The sequence below is a fragment of the Camponotus vicinus genome, unplaced genomic scaffold (genome assembly GCF_025532165.1).
Source record: "Camponotus vicinus isolate PSW18456_S1 unplaced genomic scaffold, iyCamVici1.0 SCAF_4, whole genome shotgun sequence".
Classification (NCBI taxonomy): domain Eukaryota; kingdom Metazoa; phylum Arthropoda; class Insecta; order Hymenoptera; family Formicidae; genus Camponotus; species Camponotus vicinus.
Genome location: NW_028141976.1, coordinates 3,910,973 through 3,929,219, shown reverse-complemented (window position 1 = coordinate 3,929,219; position 18,247 = coordinate 3,910,973). Strand labels below are relative to the sequence as shown.

General features: G+C 30.9%; 1 protein-coding gene and 1 long non-coding RNA gene across 10 annotated transcripts in view; one reads left to right on the top strand and one right to left on the bottom strand.

Moving 5' to 3' along the window:
- By (focal adhesion protein tensin) overlaps positions 1-9,906 on the top strand; it is a 161,792-nt gene extending 151,886 nt beyond the window's left edge. For 6 of the 9 annotated variants that reach the window (XM_083097614.1, XM_083097613.1, XM_083097619.1 and 3 more), the window contains 9 exons: positions 307-498; positions 1,737-2,360; positions 2,652-2,998; positions 3,518-3,607; positions 4,517-4,625; positions 4,951-5,134; positions 5,709-6,074; positions 6,403-6,685; positions 7,009-9,906. In XM_083097614.1, the coding sequence (XP_082953740.1) occupies positions 307-498; positions 1,737-2,360; positions 2,652-2,998; positions 3,518-3,607; positions 4,517-4,625; positions 4,951-5,134; positions 5,709-6,074; positions 6,403-6,685; positions 7,009-7,168 (2,355 nt within the window). In that variant the 3' untranslated portion in view covers positions 7,169-9,906. The remainder of the gene's footprint in view (positions 1-306; positions 499-1,736; positions 2,361-2,651; positions 2,999-3,517; positions 3,608-4,516; positions 4,626-4,950; positions 5,135-5,708; positions 6,075-6,402; positions 6,686-7,008) is intronic. The other 3 variants (XM_083097617.1, XM_083097615.1, XM_083097621.1) reach the window with 3 other exon arrangements.
- A 5,440-nt stretch (positions 9,907-15,346) lies between these two features.
- LOC145970587 (uncharacterized) lies at positions 15,347-17,845 on the bottom strand. Its single transcript, XR_014438548.1, has 4 exons — positions 16,662-17,845; positions 16,205-16,278; positions 15,834-15,912; positions 15,347-15,544 (listed from the first exon to the last, which is right to left on the bottom strand). It is a non-coding gene; the product is annotated as an uncharacterized LOC145970587 (long non-coding RNA).
- Between the last annotated feature and the right edge of the window lie 402 nt (positions 17,846-18,247).

The window sequence follows — 18,247 nt, the reverse complement described above, 5'->3', positions numbered from 1 at the left end:
TGTATTAAATATATGTTATACGATACATACATAGAGAGAATTTCTTTAGTAAATTCATTATTAATCCTAGAATGCAAGAAATAATATAGCATATAAAAATTGAAATATATATTTAATAAAAAAAAACGTACTTATGTAAAACTTTGGCTACAAAAAAATATATAGATTTTTTTATGACTTTTTGCAACTTGTCGATTTATTGATAATTTAAATAAAAGTGGTTACACGAATATTCATTAATATGTAAAAGACAAATCGCGCATTCTAGGACTAATTTTAATTGACATTCGCACATTTATCAATTAGCCATCCTCGAAAGCTGTTCCGTACACCTCCGCACCAGCTAGTCCTCTACTTCCGCAGAGATCGAGCAGCCGGAAATATAACGGCAGTGCCGGAAACGGAGTTCTCGGCAGACCGCGAGCGGAGAGCATGAACGAACGACCATTCGTCTCCGTAAAACGCGCTTACGAATATCGCAAATATAGCGACAGTCAGGTGAGTACACGTGTGCAATTTTTGAGTATACACTCTCTGCTCGTTAGATCGCTGGAATCGTCCGTACCATCGTTTCGAATAATTATGTTGTACGTTAAGATTGTAATTATTATTTATATAATATTTTTTATAGTACTTAATTACATTTTCTTTATGAAAAACATATAAGCAATTATAAAAACATTTATATAACATTTCAAAAGTTCCAATAAGAAGTTATATATACATATAATACGCAAGTTTGATTTTATATTCAGTTTGTCTGTGTGTGTATTTATATTTTATATTTATTAAATATTAAAAAATTTGCAATTATTACGGAATATTATTGTAGAACTAATGAATGAAATTGCAGTAACCAAGAATAATATTGAACGAAATAAACAGTTATTTTGCATGGAATTTTCAAAACGGTGGTACGATCGATTCCGCTTTACGCCAATAAGAGGGCGGCAGCACAAAAGCTACAATTTAGGCTCCATAGATAACAAGGAAACTCCCACAAACAACACTATATCTTATAACAATACCATATGGTTAGCCCCTTAAATAGCAAGAAACGATCTCTAAAACGTAGACCGTAAGGCGATTACCTTTCTCTCTCTATCCGAGATAGAAATTTCCTTTAATCCTTTTTCGTGCTATACTTTCGATGCGCACTTATCAAAAGAGAAATAAATTGCATAATAAAATATTCGTTTTACATTTGCAATTTAAATATTTAATTAATATATAATTTTATTATAAGTGTCATTCTGCACTATTCAGTAACAAATATTTAACGCAGTATTAATTATGTTATTTAACATAATTATAACATTAACATAATTATGTTAATGTTACTCATCCGCTAATAAGTTCTGCTTCGGCGATTAATATATTTCTCATAAAGAAAAGAAGTAAATCTACAATAACATTATACATCATGTACGTGAACGATTTTTGCGGTTTTTAATTAAAGTTTGCAAAACACACAGAACTATGTAATATTACCAAGAGAAGATTATTCTCCTCATCGTTCTCGCCCAACGCGAACAATTTTCAGCTGACACAGCAGCTGCGTTACGACTCCATCGCGTTAACTCGCGCCATTAATTAGCCCGCGCAATTAATTAACAACGATTCGAGCTTAAAGCTCCGCTAGCGTGGGTAATCGTGAGTATTCAGAGCATAGCACCGAAAGGATTAAACGCTCTTAGTTCGCCGGCATGTAGCATAGCGCTTGGCTTGCATTCCAGAGCCCTCCGACATCCCCTCGCTCAGCCTTAGCGACCGCGCCACCCTTAGGGTTAGCGAGCCAACAATCGAGTTCCAATGGCACAGAGAAGCCGCAACAGCATCAGCTTCAGCAGCAGCAGCAGCAGCAGCAGCAGCCGCCGCCGCCGCCGCCTCCGCGACCGGAATCGCGCAGCGATAGCTTCGCGCGCGCGGATGCTTTGTTGCGCGAGCACCATCGTCACCAACAGCTGCAATCCGGCATCAGCAGTAGCAGCGATCATATTGAGCGAAAGCAAACGATCACGACTCAGGAATACGCGACGCCGAGTCGGAGCGCGCGTCCTGAGTCGCGGAATCGTGTCGTCTATCAAAGTGTCGGGAGTTACAGCTCGCCCAACAGCGGCGACCAGGTGGACGGCGGATTATTGACGATGGTCGATCAACCTGATCCTCTCGTGAGCCTCATTCAGTCACTAGCCGAAATCTCACCGATTCGCACGTCTCCGAGCACGCCTAAAACCGAAAACGAGCATCCTCCTGGCAGCCCCATAATCGCAGCCGCTACAATACCTACCAGTGTATCTAGCAACGTCACTAATTGCTCCCCTAATCAATCGCCAAAAGCATGGCAGAATTGCATTCAGGTTTGTTTCATCCTCACATGCAAATCCCGCGCGTCCTTGCCCAGGAATCGTATGTTTCATGTAACAAGCATTTGTTTTAATTTTTTTATGCATTTTTCTGATCGATCGTTATCAAAAATTCAACACCAATCTGATATTTCAAGCTTATCCAGCACGCCTCGCTTGGCTGGTAGCGCATAAACTGACGTAGAAAATGATGTGCATTTTGCTCGCGACTAATTGATGTCTCATCACACCATTATATCGCGCGTTACACACGTAATTATAATAATCGTCTCGAAATCCACGCAGCCACACAATGACTCGACGTCATCGTGGACCGAGAGAAGCGTCAGTCCTGGAAGCGCGATCATCAGCGGCGCCTCGCGACCACAAACACCAGCATTTCCGGTCCATCCGCGAACGCCGTACGTCAATAATGCGTCACCAACGGTGACATTCGCCAGTGATCGCACTTACATGACTTCCAACAACAGCTACAATGTTAACAACAATAACAATAATGTTAGCAACGAGGCTGGCGGTAACAATAACAATAATGTCGGGAACTACAGCGCCGAACGAACGATATACATCGAAGAACGAAGAGAAGCCTCGAAGGAGACGGGGCTTCCACCCAAGAGTCCGACAACACAGCGGTAGGTTCTACTTTCTATTTGATATGTATTTTTAATGCATAATTATATGAATAATTATTGGGAATGAAAAATTTTTAAACTCTTTTTGAGATGCTGAAAAATTTCATGGTTGTAAGCTATATATAAATAAGATTATAAAGTATTTACATATTACCGCGATATATATTATATATTACCGATATACTACTACTATATGTACGAGAGAGTTTTAATAATTTTAATTTTAATTAAGTGACCAAAATTTTTAATTAGGTAACAAAAAAAATTTAATACAAAATGGAAACATTTTCTGCTTTTTTGCGTAAATTACTTTTGGCAAGAAATATTGAGCTATAAAATATATTTAATTCTTAAATTTTGAAATATCAATTGAAGGACTGCACATTCGCGCCGCTTGGTGTCTTACAAAAATATTTCTAATAATCCATATACATTATAACGTAAAAAAAAATCTTTGAACACGACAGAGGATTGCAAAGCTACGGTAATGATGATGCAGAATGATATTCGTGATTCTAGACGCTTGAGTTTTCCGGCAAGCGGGCCGCTTAAACAAATGCATAACAAACGATGGCCGCTCACTAACCAATCGGCGTCGTTCGACTATAGGTAATATACATCACGAAGAATCGCGCGAACAAGCGATCTCTGTAATTGAACATGCAATTAACGACGTTAGAATTAATCACAGCGGCGGAGAGCGTCGCGTCCAAATATGCACCATGAATGTTTTGTGTCATGTTACTAACCGCGCGTGCATTGATACGCTCGGAATGCGATTGTATCATATCGTGAATAATAAATCATTTTTATTTATGAGATAATAAATGAATGGAAAACATCTTTTCTCAATTAAATTTTTTTCTGCGTTTCATAATCCTAATAACATTTTATATAATTTATTCTCCATTCGCATTTTTAATGTTTTATTAACATTTACTACAAATTTTAAAGATTTATCATAGATAATAAAAAGATCATAACTCACTACAGCTTATCGCGATAAATTGTTTCAATTATTATATTTTATGTCTTTTATGCACAATTGTATTAAAAAAATTTAACTCGATTATATCATGAATATAAATCGTATCCACGTATGCTAGCCATATGTGTGTGTTGCACTTTCGAAATAACAAGAATTCGCATTTCCTTGCATCGTGTGTCATAAAAATCTATCATAGAATAAATACATGTACCAAAGAAATAAATTATATTGTTGAAGAACCGAGACAACTTTTCCTTTTATCCTCACGGAAATTTCAAAATGAATTTCTTTTCTATCAATCCTAATTCCTGCTTTTCACTAGAAGCGTTTGTTTCATTTAACATTAGACGCTCCTTTCGTCTTTTCCGGACTTCTCTCCCACGATAGCGTGTACCATCTTCCTCTGATGTTTTCCCCACGATGTATAGCACTATGCACGAGTCAGCCAATACACGTCTGCCTGCACGGAAATGTCGATATATTTTCGTCGGATATTTTTTTAACGTTACACTTGATTACTCATTTTGCAGCAAGGACCGACCCGTTTCTCCACTAAGCGAATCGGCGATGTCGCAGCCGCAGGCTGTTTCGCGCAGTCCTGGAACACCGACCCATATAGAATTCGCCCAAAGCCCCAAGGTAAGCATTCCTATATTATGTTACGTTAAAACGTAACTGTGTGGTATGGAGTTGTTTTAATCGTACTAAGATGATAAAAGAAAAAAAAAAGAGAGAAAGAATAGCAGTTATAATGGATATAATTTCTGATCAAACTGAAATCTTATGATATGATATCTTACGACATGATTTTTTTATTACTAATTTTGTTCAAAAATAATTTATTGATATGATGATTGAAAGGAAATACTAGAAATGTTTGTTAATTATGCTAGATATTTTGATATATCGCGTGAGAAAATTATCTTTAGAATGTTCGAATAAATTATTTTTCTGGATTTCGCAGAGTGCTACGTCATACACTTCAATCAATAGCGGTGGTCAATCTTCACCGCAGGTTCAATATTATGGTTCGAGACGCTCGAGCGTTCATTCGAACACCGAACCCCAGGAGGTAGCCGACGCTAATGTGAAATTTGTACGCGACACCAGCAGAATCTGGTATAAGCCTAATATATCGCGGGAGCAAGGTAATTTCCAAGCTTTTCTTTTTATTAGGCATTCTATTTTTACCATAATAAATAAGGAATAAATATTCATATTTATGACATAGATCAAATGTATAACAATATAACACACAATAAGATTAAAATTTCATTTATAAATTCCTCTATTTAATTTCTTATGCAATTGTTTAACAAAATTACAAGAAAACAGCATAAGTTTTTTCAATCGAATAAAGATCTAAAATCTTTAGTTTATTTTGCCTCATACACTCAATTTAATATAAATTAAATTAAGTTAAGATAGAGAAACTTAAAATAAATAAAATAAAATAAAATAAATGAAAATAAATTAAATTAAAATAAATTAAATTAAAATAAATTAAATTAAGATAGAGGAACTTTAAATTTGACTTGACATAGATTCAAGCTTAAAATAATCTTTCACTTACGAATTCTTTCCGATTCATTAAAATTAAAAAGAAAAGAAGGAAATTTTATAAATATTTTAAATATTATTGTTACAGCTTGTAATGTTCTGTACTTCTTTACAATTGATACGGAATCTTGCGAGAAATAAACATGACGAAATTTTTGTTAGCAATTTCAATGCTGAAAGACGCGACACCTGGGACATTCGTGGTACGAGACAGCAATTCGTTCCCAGGTGCTTTCGGGTTAGCATTGAAAGTGGCAACGCCACCCCCTGGCGCGCCCAGCAGTCTGCGAGATCCTTCGAGCGAACTTGTCAGACACTTCCTGATCGAGCCAACGTCACGTGGCGTTAGACTAAAGGGATGCGCAAACGAACCGGTCTTTAGTTCACTTTCGGCATTGGTTTACCAGCATAGTCTAATGGCCATGGCGTTACCTTGTCAACTGTTGTTACCCGAACCGGAAGCAGCCGCTAGAGCTTTGGATTCACCTGGTACTAATAGTACTCAACAGCTTCTTGCTCAAGGAGCAGGTAATTAATTCACTAATGATATTTCTACGTTATATTAAATTAAACGCGATAAAAAAACAGCGTAAATTTTCTCAGTCGAGTAAAGACCTAAAATCTTTAGTTTATTTTGTCACATATACTCAATTTAATAAATTAAATTAAATAGATAGAACTTTAAATTTGTTTTTTTTTTTAATAGATATCGATTCTGAACTTAGAATAATCTTTCACTTACAAAATCTTTGTGTGATTCATCTTTTTGTGATTTATTAAAATTAAAAAGAAGAGAAGGAAATTTTATAAATTTTAAATATTTTAAATATTATTATTTTAATTATTATTGTTACAGCTTGTAATGTTCTGTACCTCTTTACAATTGATACGGAATCTTTGACCGGACCGCAAGCCATTAAAAAAGCTATCACCAGCCTGTTCGAGCAGAAGCCGCTTCCGATTGCCACAATTGTTCATTTTAAGGTTTCCACGCAGGGCATTACTTTGACTGACAATGCAAGGAAGCTATTTTTCCGTAGACATTATCCAACAAATAATATAAGTTATTGCGGATTAGACACCGAAGAACGCACGTGGGAATTTGCTAGTGAAGATACCGGAAGACCACTTAGCGCTCAGTATGTTTTTAAATATTAATCCTTTTCTAAACAATGTATGCAATTATACAAAACAATATAAACATCTGACAATGATATTCAATATACATATATATATATATATATATATATATATATATATATATATATACATATGTATATTGAAATATATATTTTTTTTAGAATTTTTAATTTATAATATCTAAAATTAGAAAAAATATGGAGATTCGCGAATTCAAATCTTTTTTAATCGTAATAGATTTCTTTTTAATATTCTATAGAAAATTCGTTGTAATTCACTTTCTGCCTTTAACTTAATTTATTTGTTTATCATTTTTTTCTAGTCGCTGCTTCGGTTTTGTGGCAAGAAAGCCTGCTCATAAATCGGACAATCAGTGCCACGTATTTGCTGAATTGGAACCAGAGCAACCGGCCACGGCTATTGTAAATTTCGTGAATAAAGTCATGATGGGAAGCTCCATCGCCAAGGCTAATATCGTCTAAGAATCGCAACTTGCTCGCCACAATCGTCAAGATCAAGGAGCACAAATATTATTGTGAACTTATTAGCGATTCCACCTTGAATATTTCACATCGATTACATATCTCTAACGCAAAAAATGTAAAATCGAGTTGAGGGCAAAAAGTCGAGAATGAATAATCGATATAATCGATTAATAACATCGTTATGCCTCTGACACGCGAAAGATGCGCGCGAATCTTTTGAAAGAATCCGCCGAAAATGACATCGCACGAATTAATTATTATCGTTAACCACTACGTAATAAATCTTCGTGCATTAGCGTTAAATCAGTAGACATCTATGTTACAAATAATAAGGACGATATAAGTATCGATAAAACGCCGGGAAAAAGTCGAGGACCCTCTCTCCGAAAAAAAATACGAAAAGAACGAGAGGCTATGCATGAATCGATTCCATCCTCGCGTCAATATGCAGTCAGGATAAGAAAGTTATTGTTATGATTATCGTTATTGTTGCGATTTAACATAGCGAATAGTAAAGTCCTATATAGTGGGTGGTCTAAAGCGAGTAAGGTGGTCAAATAACAACGTTAATAGTTTGATTTTTAAATTCTTTCTAAAAAAAGTCATGTGGATACTTGAAAATCTTAAAGTTTATATTATTGCTTCTTTTCTGCGATGCTGATTAGTTTGTTTGCTACGACTTGCTTCATTTGTGTTATTTGCGGCTATCAAATCAGCTATCAATTTTGACAATTTGTGTGAAATAAAACAAAGTTATCATTAAAAATGTACATTGAAAAAGAATTTACGCTTTATGTTGTTTTAGTATTAATAAAATCTTGATTATTCTGTAACACCTTTTAAAACATAAGGAATATTATAATTATAATATTTATCTAATTATTTCCTATTTAGTAGTTATCAAACTACAGCAAATTTCGAATTATATTTTTGCAAAATATATTTATTCATATGTACCTCATTTGCAAGATTTTTTAAAAGATTTTTTTTTTGCGAAATTGTTGAGTTCGTGATTTCGCCACCTTCTCCCGTCTAAAATACGATTAATTAGCCATCAATACGCGAATTTATCGATAGCTCGTAGTCATAGTTGAAAAAAATCAACCGTGCCCTTCGTGCGATCTACGAAGGGTATCGAGCATTCGAAACGAGCGTATCTCGCGCGACATTGAATGCGCCTTCGATTTCAGAAATTCTATTTACGCACTATGCACGTACACTTACGCATTGTTACGCATACTACATACACATAACACTATACATGGAAAATAATAAAAATGTTCGCGCATTATTTAGTGCGAATTATGCAAGTGATCCCAAACAATATTATTCGTATGACTTAGTCTTTAAAAAAATTTTTTAATTCTCTCTCCATTTATGTCCAAAAAAAATCCATCTTAATAGAATTGATTTACTTTAGAATTAAATGAATTTTAAAATGGTGAACGAAATTTTAAGTATTTCTTAAAATTTTAGAAAAATATCTAATAAAACTTGAATGACGAATAAATTATTAAATAATGTGCGAACATTTTAAATTTATAAATTATCATGTTATATTGGAGACTCTCGAGTAATGTTTGACAGAAAATGTTACGTCGTTTGCAGAGCATATTATACACATACACATTCACACATATACGCATATAAGAAACCCCCGTGTCATGCTCCCTCGATGTACGAAAGAACAATATTATAAATAACTGCAAATATGCCATTGCGCGAGATAAAGTCGCCTTAAAAGAAGGCCTTGAGAAGAACTGTCGTAGGCAGTCCTTGGAGAAAGCAATGTTACATTTAGGATTCGTTCAAAGGTAACGCAGATGATTAGAATGAGAGATGCTACTCGGGAAGGAGTATGCACGTGACGAGGCAATATCGCGCGTATTCTTTCGGTGAACCCATAGATTTTCTTGCCATTTCAGGTTCGTGTACCGTCGAGTGCCGGTCTTCGAAGAGCCCGCTCCGATGGGCACGACGATGAGCAGTCAATTATTACGATCGAATCAATTATATTGTAATTACGACAATATGGCGATGCGAGAGGACTACCGGTGCTCGCAGCAGCCGGCCTTCCTCTCGACATGTCGCCGATTTTTTCGTCTACTTTTTCGTCTACTCTTTTTTCTTCTATTTTCGTCTTCCGAACGAAGATCGGTTGAAGCATTTTCCGCTCTTTGCGAATTCCTTTGCGACTGAGGAAGGAAGGACTCATAGTTATGCAACGTGCTAGTCAAAATTCGTGCTGTATATGCGATGATCAAGAAGTAGATTAATGTTGGAAGGGGGTCCTAAGAGTCCTTCTTGGATACGCTCGGTCTTTGAATGGCGAGATGTGAGATATATCACCTCGCGCTGAGGATAGATGTGTAATAAAACAATCTTGAAGAGGGTGAGATTGAAACGACGCCTTGAAATATATAAAGATGAGTAGTCGTCGCCGAAGGGATTAAGGAAACTCGCTTAAAAGAACCGATCGTGTCTTCCTTTACCGTTCTTTCTTCTCTTCGTCGTCCATCTACGCTTTTTTCTCCGTCTAAATTTTCTTTCGTACGCGTCTAAACCCGGCTAACAGCGTAACATTAATTTAACATTCAGTCATTATAATAATTAATAATATTATTATTTGTTTACGCTCTATTATACTCTCTGTACGTTTATGCAATAATTGTATGTCTTGCGTGCTGTATGAGTACGCGCGTATAGTTATAACAATAAATCATATTCACAGCGTTTCACAGAGTTTTCTTTAATCTTATTTATATATTTTAAACTATTCTAATATATATTATAATTTATACAATTTTATAACTTTTATATATTATATATAATTATATATATAATTATATATAAAATTAATATATAATTATATAATTATATATATAATTATATATATAATATATAATTATATAATTATATATAATATATATCTAATATATATATATATATATAAGTTTTATTTATATTAATTTACTAACAATAAGCAAAAGATCAATTTTTGCATATGGGATTTAGTTTCAATATATTATTTTTATAAATTCTATTATTATATTTTAATAATAATAGAATTATTCCTTTCTTCAATTTGAAAAACAAAAAGATATCTTTCTTATGTCAATCTAGAGAGAAGTCTGAGAGTGATCATGTTGCCGATTTAGATAGAATCTATATTCAAAGCGCCTCTATGTTCATAAAACGTGGGCATTGAACTAAACAATCATGTCCATGAAATTTCTTAATAGATAACACGTTATGTTCACAAATTATGGTTCTGCTCCATGCTATGTACATAAAGTATCAGCAATACGAATGCACAAGAGGACGCTTATGAATATTAAATAAATCTCTGATGTAAATAAGTTTTATGGTCTCTCTTTCTCTTTCTTTCTTTCTCTCTTTCTTTTCGACTCGTAGTAGAAATTTTATATATTTTCCCAAAACACATTTAATACGGAACATATAATTCCTTTAAAAATAAATATAATATTGAATATAATATTGAAAACTAAAATTTTTTATTTTTTAGTTTATATTATACTTTTAAATGAATAAAATGCATTTTCTATAGTAAGATGACATACTCGTGAAATTCTAAGATAATGACATAAATGAATCGATAATTAAATATAATGATACTTATAGATTAATACAATTTATTATATTATTGTAATATTTATAGATTAGTACAGAATTTTATTATTAAAATATAATATAATAATATTTAAAAATTAATAAAATTAATACAATTTTATACTATATAACTAAAAATTTAATATGAATAATATATAACATATAATAACAATATTAAATTATATAACAAATAAAATAATAAAATTATATAATATTATAACATGTATAATGTATAAAATATAATATAATTTTATATAATAACATTTATAAATTAATACAAAATCTATAATATCTTATTATATGGAATTACACGAAAATGTTTGAAATGCGTACAACACAAAATTCATTCAAAATTTTCAAATTAAATGATTAATTAAGCGATATTTATAATTCTTGACTTTTAATTACAAAATTTATTAAGGATAACATAATACAAACAAATCGCGATATGAAAAAATCCACCAATACATTTATCAATTATCTTTTAATTATAAAAAAAATATTTAAATTATATTAATGCATTTTGATTTTCTAAAAAAATTTGACGCATTTTGAAAATATTTAAATTATATTAATGCATTTTGATTTTCTAAAAAAATTCGACGCATTTTGAAAATATAAGTGAAGTTTTGATGTAAGCCAGCGATAAAATAAAAAAATAATATTAGCGCCAATAAATATATGAATATTAAAATATTAAATATATAACGCGCGGGATAATTTATAAATATTAATACGATAATTAATATAACGATATATTAAACGCGATATATACGGGATAAAACGATCGCATCGTATTTTGCTTTACATCGAATCCTATGGAATTGATCTACGAAGAAAAGTTAAACGACCCGTCAAACGCCAAGGGTCTCACTACGAGATGGAACGAATTTCGAATCTTCCGGACTGTTCCTAATAGCAATGATTTCAATATTTCAATGACAAAAAATATCATTATCATCTTCAATTTATAAGATCAAAATTCATAGCAATATTACGTGAGAAAACATTCTTCCATTATTCAAAAATATCTTTCTTTATTAAAAAATAAATGGATATAGTTATTTTTATGAAAATATGGTTATGAATGAGTATATTTAAGGATAATAAAATATATGCGCATTTATTACTTGTTAAATGTACAAGTACAATAATTCTCGGATACCAACTCTTCAAGACGAATCGAATCCAATATCAGTAAGATTTAAAAAAAATTCATATTTACATATTTCATGACATAAAATAAATAATTATCCATTTTGTAACATTTGAATATTTTAATGTGTCTCGATATCTTAGGTCTGATATCAGGGTACCCATTCGATTTGCCTTGAATTTTTTAGTACTTGTACATTTCATGTTACACATTTGTATACATTAGTAATACAATATTAACAACAAAAAATTTTATTAAATAATATGTCACATATTGCGCATATATGTCATTATATGTATACAGAATATCTAACGAATTATATTTAAAAACTAATATTGATAACTTGGGATGGCGAGATGTCCAATACCTAGAAATGATTTCTCAAAAAAAACCAAAAATGAAATTAATTAAAAATTAATTAATAAAACATATTCGTCCATAACCATATACTATATCAAACAAGTCGCCAGAGACGAGTAAATAGATTATAATTTACTTATCCAATAAATTAATATTTATCTATATGCAATGGCTATAAATTTTATGTACAATGTTTTACTATTAAATTTTTTTTTCTAAATTAAGACAATATTAATATTAACAATAATAATAATAATAATGGAAGAAGACTTAATAAAAAAGAAGAAACTCTTTCTTCAAAATATACTATTTAATTGATTTTTCATGATTCGACTTTAAAAAAACGTTCATTAATTTATTGTTAAAATCATTGCTTCCAGGAACTGTCAAGAAAATCCGGATTTAATTCCAGTTCTATAACAGAAACCCCTAGTTTTTAAGGAAGGGGGCATCGAACTTGTAAATTAATTCCACAAGAATCGACGAAAAATGATCACTCCGTAAAGATCATTTCAATTTTTTGACAGTATGAATCATATATTTGTTAGTTTACTAACACGAGGAACAAGATAGTAATCGCGCCTCAGACCAAAAATATGAAAAAAATGTGATGTTTGCAATATTAATTATTAATTTATTTAACACATATTTAATTTCAATTCACGAATATATTTAATTGATATCAAATAAACTTTTCAATAATTTTGTCGAATTGCAATTTTGCATTATCGAAAGAACAAGTATTAAATTTCACGAACAAGAAACTATATTGAATCGTTGGTTTAATATCAAATCTTCACACACATGATTTAATCATTTTTATATTATATATTAAAATAATTAGTGAGATAATTGAAATCACGGAATTTGGAAACAAAAATTTTCCGTATTTATTGACTTTAGTATAAAAAAACAAACTGTTAAATTCTAAAATAATTTTGAAATAAAAGGAAAATTCATAATTGAAATTCAGAATTTTGAAATAAAATTCAAAAACTAACGACTATTTATTGGATATATTAATTTAATAAACTTTGCATTATATTGTACGCATTTTTTCAGTTTCGTGAACTTAATATAATTTACAATATATAGACATACTATTTCTCGATACAATAGACAATATTATTGCATTACATTGCATTATTATAATATTACAATATTACAATATATAAATTACAATATATAGATTGTACATAAATACATTTATACATAATATAGGTGGACAATATAAATTATAATTGATGCTATCAAATAAGTCGATATCAGTTGTGAATAATTCGTAAAAAACAAGTACAACACTTTTATTACTTAAATTGATAAATGATAAATTAAAAAATGATAAATTTTGTTAAATTAAATAAGCTAGAAATTTAAAAAATCCAAGAAATTATTTATGATCTAATATAATTTAGCTTTAATATTACCGACATTATTAAATACTGATAGCATTTACATTTGAACTTGACTTTATATAAAATGTTTATAATATCATAAAATTTATATAATATAATTAATAATATATAATTTCTACAATATAAAAACGTAATTTCAAATACAACCAAATTATTAAATATTCACATCACATATAATTTATATTATATATGCAATGTGAATATTTATAAAAAAAAATCAAGAATGATGTCAAACATCATACATCAATCTTGATTGTATAACTTTTTTAAAAGTAATATACAATTTTGCGATCTTAAATTATAAACTTATGTTTTAATAAAGGAAAACTATAGTAATTATTTTACTATATAAAATATATAGTAAAATAAAATATATAGTATATAATAAAAATATATAATATTATAATCTAACAATCCATAGTCCTAATGACCCTAATAGCCCTATTAATCCTAATAACCCTATCGATCCTAACAGCCCTATCGATCGTAATAATCCTATCGATCCTAACAGCCCTACACTGATCCTAACAGCCCTACACTGATTCTAACAGCTTTATCGATCCTAACAGCTCTATCGATCCTAACAGTCCTATCGATCCTAACAGCCCTACACTGATCCTAACAGCCCTACACTGATCTTAACAGCCCTATCGATCCTAACAATCCTATCGATCCTAACAGACGATCCTAACAATCTTACCGAAATGTACCCTAATCAGGATCTTATTCGCGTAACGTTTTTCTTTTGTAGTCATTTATTTTTCGCGTCTCGATTTATTTTTTAAATGTTAACGTGTATTTTACGTCTACCCGTTTATTTTATGCATTTATTTTATTACGTGCTATTGCACGTAGAAATACATATGTATTTTTCATGCATAGATAACTTTTATTTCTGACCAATAGTTTGGTCATCTATCATTTTATTTAAAATTATTCATCGGATCAGTTTAACCTACCTTTCACTGATCTCGATCGCATTTAATTTGGCTATATTTAGCCAAAAAGTTCGACCTCTCTATTAAAGGTCAATAAAGGAGAACAACTCCTTTCGTTGCAGTTTATCACTTGAGTAATTTTACGCTTATTTATAGCGTAATATGTAACGATTTACCATTATTGTATGTTTAATATAACTTTGCTTTAACTAATATAATGCTAAGTCATCAATCAAAATTGATTGATTGAAATTTTTATAATATATATGCATATATATATATATATATATATATATATATATATATATATAATAAAATTTATAATAAATTTATAATAAAATAAAATTAATTAAACATTCATTTTTCACTGTACTTTTTCTTTATATTTATAGAATTTTTTCTTTATAGAACTTTATATCAGTTAAAGCAATGTTTTTGAGATCTACTACACTACATCAATGGATGGACTACAAAAAATTAAAACAAAATCAACATGAGTTATAAAATAATAAATTATTATATAGAATATTAAAAGTTATTAGCACGTATTTATTAAATAAAATAAATAATTGATTATAATAAAGAATTCAAGAATTTAAGAATTAAAATTTTTCTTCTATATTTATTTAATTTTAACTTGCAAACGTAATATGCTGTATTAATATATATTGGAAAAAACTATTAAAAGTTATGTAATTTGTAATTTGTCTAATTTCTTTTAGCCCATCCATTTTAAGGTAACGGACCTACAATTTGCAATCTACATCTGCAATTTATATCTACAAACTTTACAAATCCGTTACCTAAATAAAAGTTTTTCACTCACCAACACTGAAGCGCAACAGCGGAGTTGTCAATATTGAAGCTACGTCGTCTATAACATATAAATATAAAAATCATATTATAGCAACGCTTAAAATGATTAATATATTTCATTATATTCAATTATTATTGTACTCACCGATATGTACAATAATAAACAAATATATAAATATGGAATAATCTTAAAATTCTAAAAGTACTATTTTTTAAATAGAAACTTTTATAGGATTTATATAAAATCTTATTCTTTTAATTTTTCTTGTTTAAATCATTCAAATAAATAAAGCAAATTAATAATAGTAGCAATTTATAATAGTTAATATACAAATAATAATACTCACCATCAGGTTGTTCCGCCGGTGCAGGATGCCTCTCCTAGGCCTGCTCCTCCTCTCAGATCATCAGGATTGTTGCGTCGATCTATAACATAGAAATAGAAAATTCAAATTATAGCAGCTTCTAAAATAATTAATATTTCAAAAAATTATTATTGTACGTATAGAATTTAATATTCAATGCGTATAGTTGTCAGTAGATATATAAATATGAAATAATTTTATAAATAGATAATTTTTAAGTAGAAATTTCTAGAAAGAATTTTTATAAAAATTTTTCTAATTATTTTTTATTTAAATCATTCAAATAAATGAATCAAATTAATACGTGTACGCAATTTATATATAATAATTAAAATAAATATGATAATACTCACCATCAGGTTGCTCCACCGATGCAGGATGCCTCTCCTAGGCCTGCTCCTCCTCTCAGATCATCAGGATTGTCGATCTATAACATACAAATAGAAAATCCAAATTATAGCAGCTTCTAAAATAATTAACATTTCAAAAAATTGTACGCATTATTGTAAATTATTGTGCGCATTGAATTTAATATTCTATGCATATAATAATAAGCAGAGTAATAAAATAATTCTGTAAATTTGGAAAAAGAACATTTTATTACTATATAATTCTCTCTAATAACTTTATAAAATTAAACCTTTACAAAAAAATTATTTTTATATATATATATAAAAATCTTTTTCTCCAATTCTCTTTTATTTAAATCATATAAATAAAAAATCAAATTACGGGAGAGAGATTAATTGTTTAATTTAAATCATAATAAATATTTAGTATTTAATATATAATTACAAATAAATTATTTACCAGAAGGTTGCTCTGCCGGAGCTCGATGCCTCTCCTAGGCCTCCTCCTCCTCTCAGTCTTAGACGCGCGATACTTTTAACGACACTCCCGCACTCACGAGCGATATTTTTATATCGCTATTTCGCATTTTTACGCGCGATACTAAACGGTTTCCGCACTATTTCGGAGCGATTAAAAATTTTCTATTTGGTCGCGCGATGTATATACTTAATATGTATATACTTTGGACGGCACTCCCGGTTTCGGTACGAGCGAAAATCCCATTTCACTTACGAAAATCAACTTTGAGCCAATAGGTCAGGAATGCAACGATACAACGAGCAAGGATTAAGCCCAAACCAAAAAGAAGACGAAACGATTGTCGGAAATAGAGGAAAATGAAGTTCCAACTCTTTTTCGCGCATAATTATCCTATCTCGTATCGAACCTGGACCCGCTAAGCACGATTTCAGGTGCTTCGCCCGGAACATAAAGTTTCCCGCGATTGCAGGACATGGCTACACCAGGCTGGTAGACGGCAAAAGAAGAGGATACCCACATTTTTTAAATGCTAACATTCAGCAATTTAGAAAATGGGGAGGCAACCTCTTTTACCGAGCGAAAATCGTGCCTAGGGGAATCCACTCGACGGAGCCTCGACAGGGTTAACACACGCAGTGCGTGTGGCTGTAGACGAGCAAAGAGAAGGGAACCCATTAACGACCATTCCGAGCAATCGATTGAGTTCTAACTAATTCGGGCCGAATCACTTGACGAAGCACGAAACACGAGTGTACGTTGCATAGCAACGTGTGCAAACTCGAAATCCTAGTTAGTTGGCATCGGAAGTAGAGACTCGTGATATAATTGAACAATAATGAAATTAAGATTTTTATACGAAAAGTCCAACGCGGAAGCGCGAAAACGCGATGACGCGAGAAAGCTAAGCGCGAAAACGCGATGACGCGAGAAAGCTAAACGCGAAAACGCGGTAACGAAACGCCGCCGTCCGCGACACGTTGACGGCACCGACGACGGAAAGTCGACGACGCGTGCCACATATGAGCCATTGTGCGACTCGTGGCAATGCTGTGCTGGGTACTTAGCTTCCTCTTCAGGTTCCTTGAGATTTATCCTAAATAAAAAAATTTAAAATAAACCTCAAGGCACCATCCAAGTACTAAGCCACCCCACCGCGTCAAGGTGTACCCATAGAGGGGTGGATTATATACATTTATAATATAATGTATAATTTGTGTGAAATTTATTTTATAATTGAAAAATTATCTATATAGCATCTCTCTTTTTTTCGATTAAAAAGACAAAGATGCAGATATGTTTCTAAAAAAACAAGCTTCAAGTCCCGATTAATTTGCCTTTTAATTAAAAAATAAATTATATAAAATATATATAAAATATATAATTATAATAATTAATAATATATAATTATAAAATATATAATTATAATAATTATAAAATATATATTATAAAATTATATAGTATACATATCACACAATTCAAATTCATTTAAAATATTGTATCGGAAATTAATTATTAGTCATTTGATCTATTATTATTCGTGATACGAGATTATATTTGAATATAAG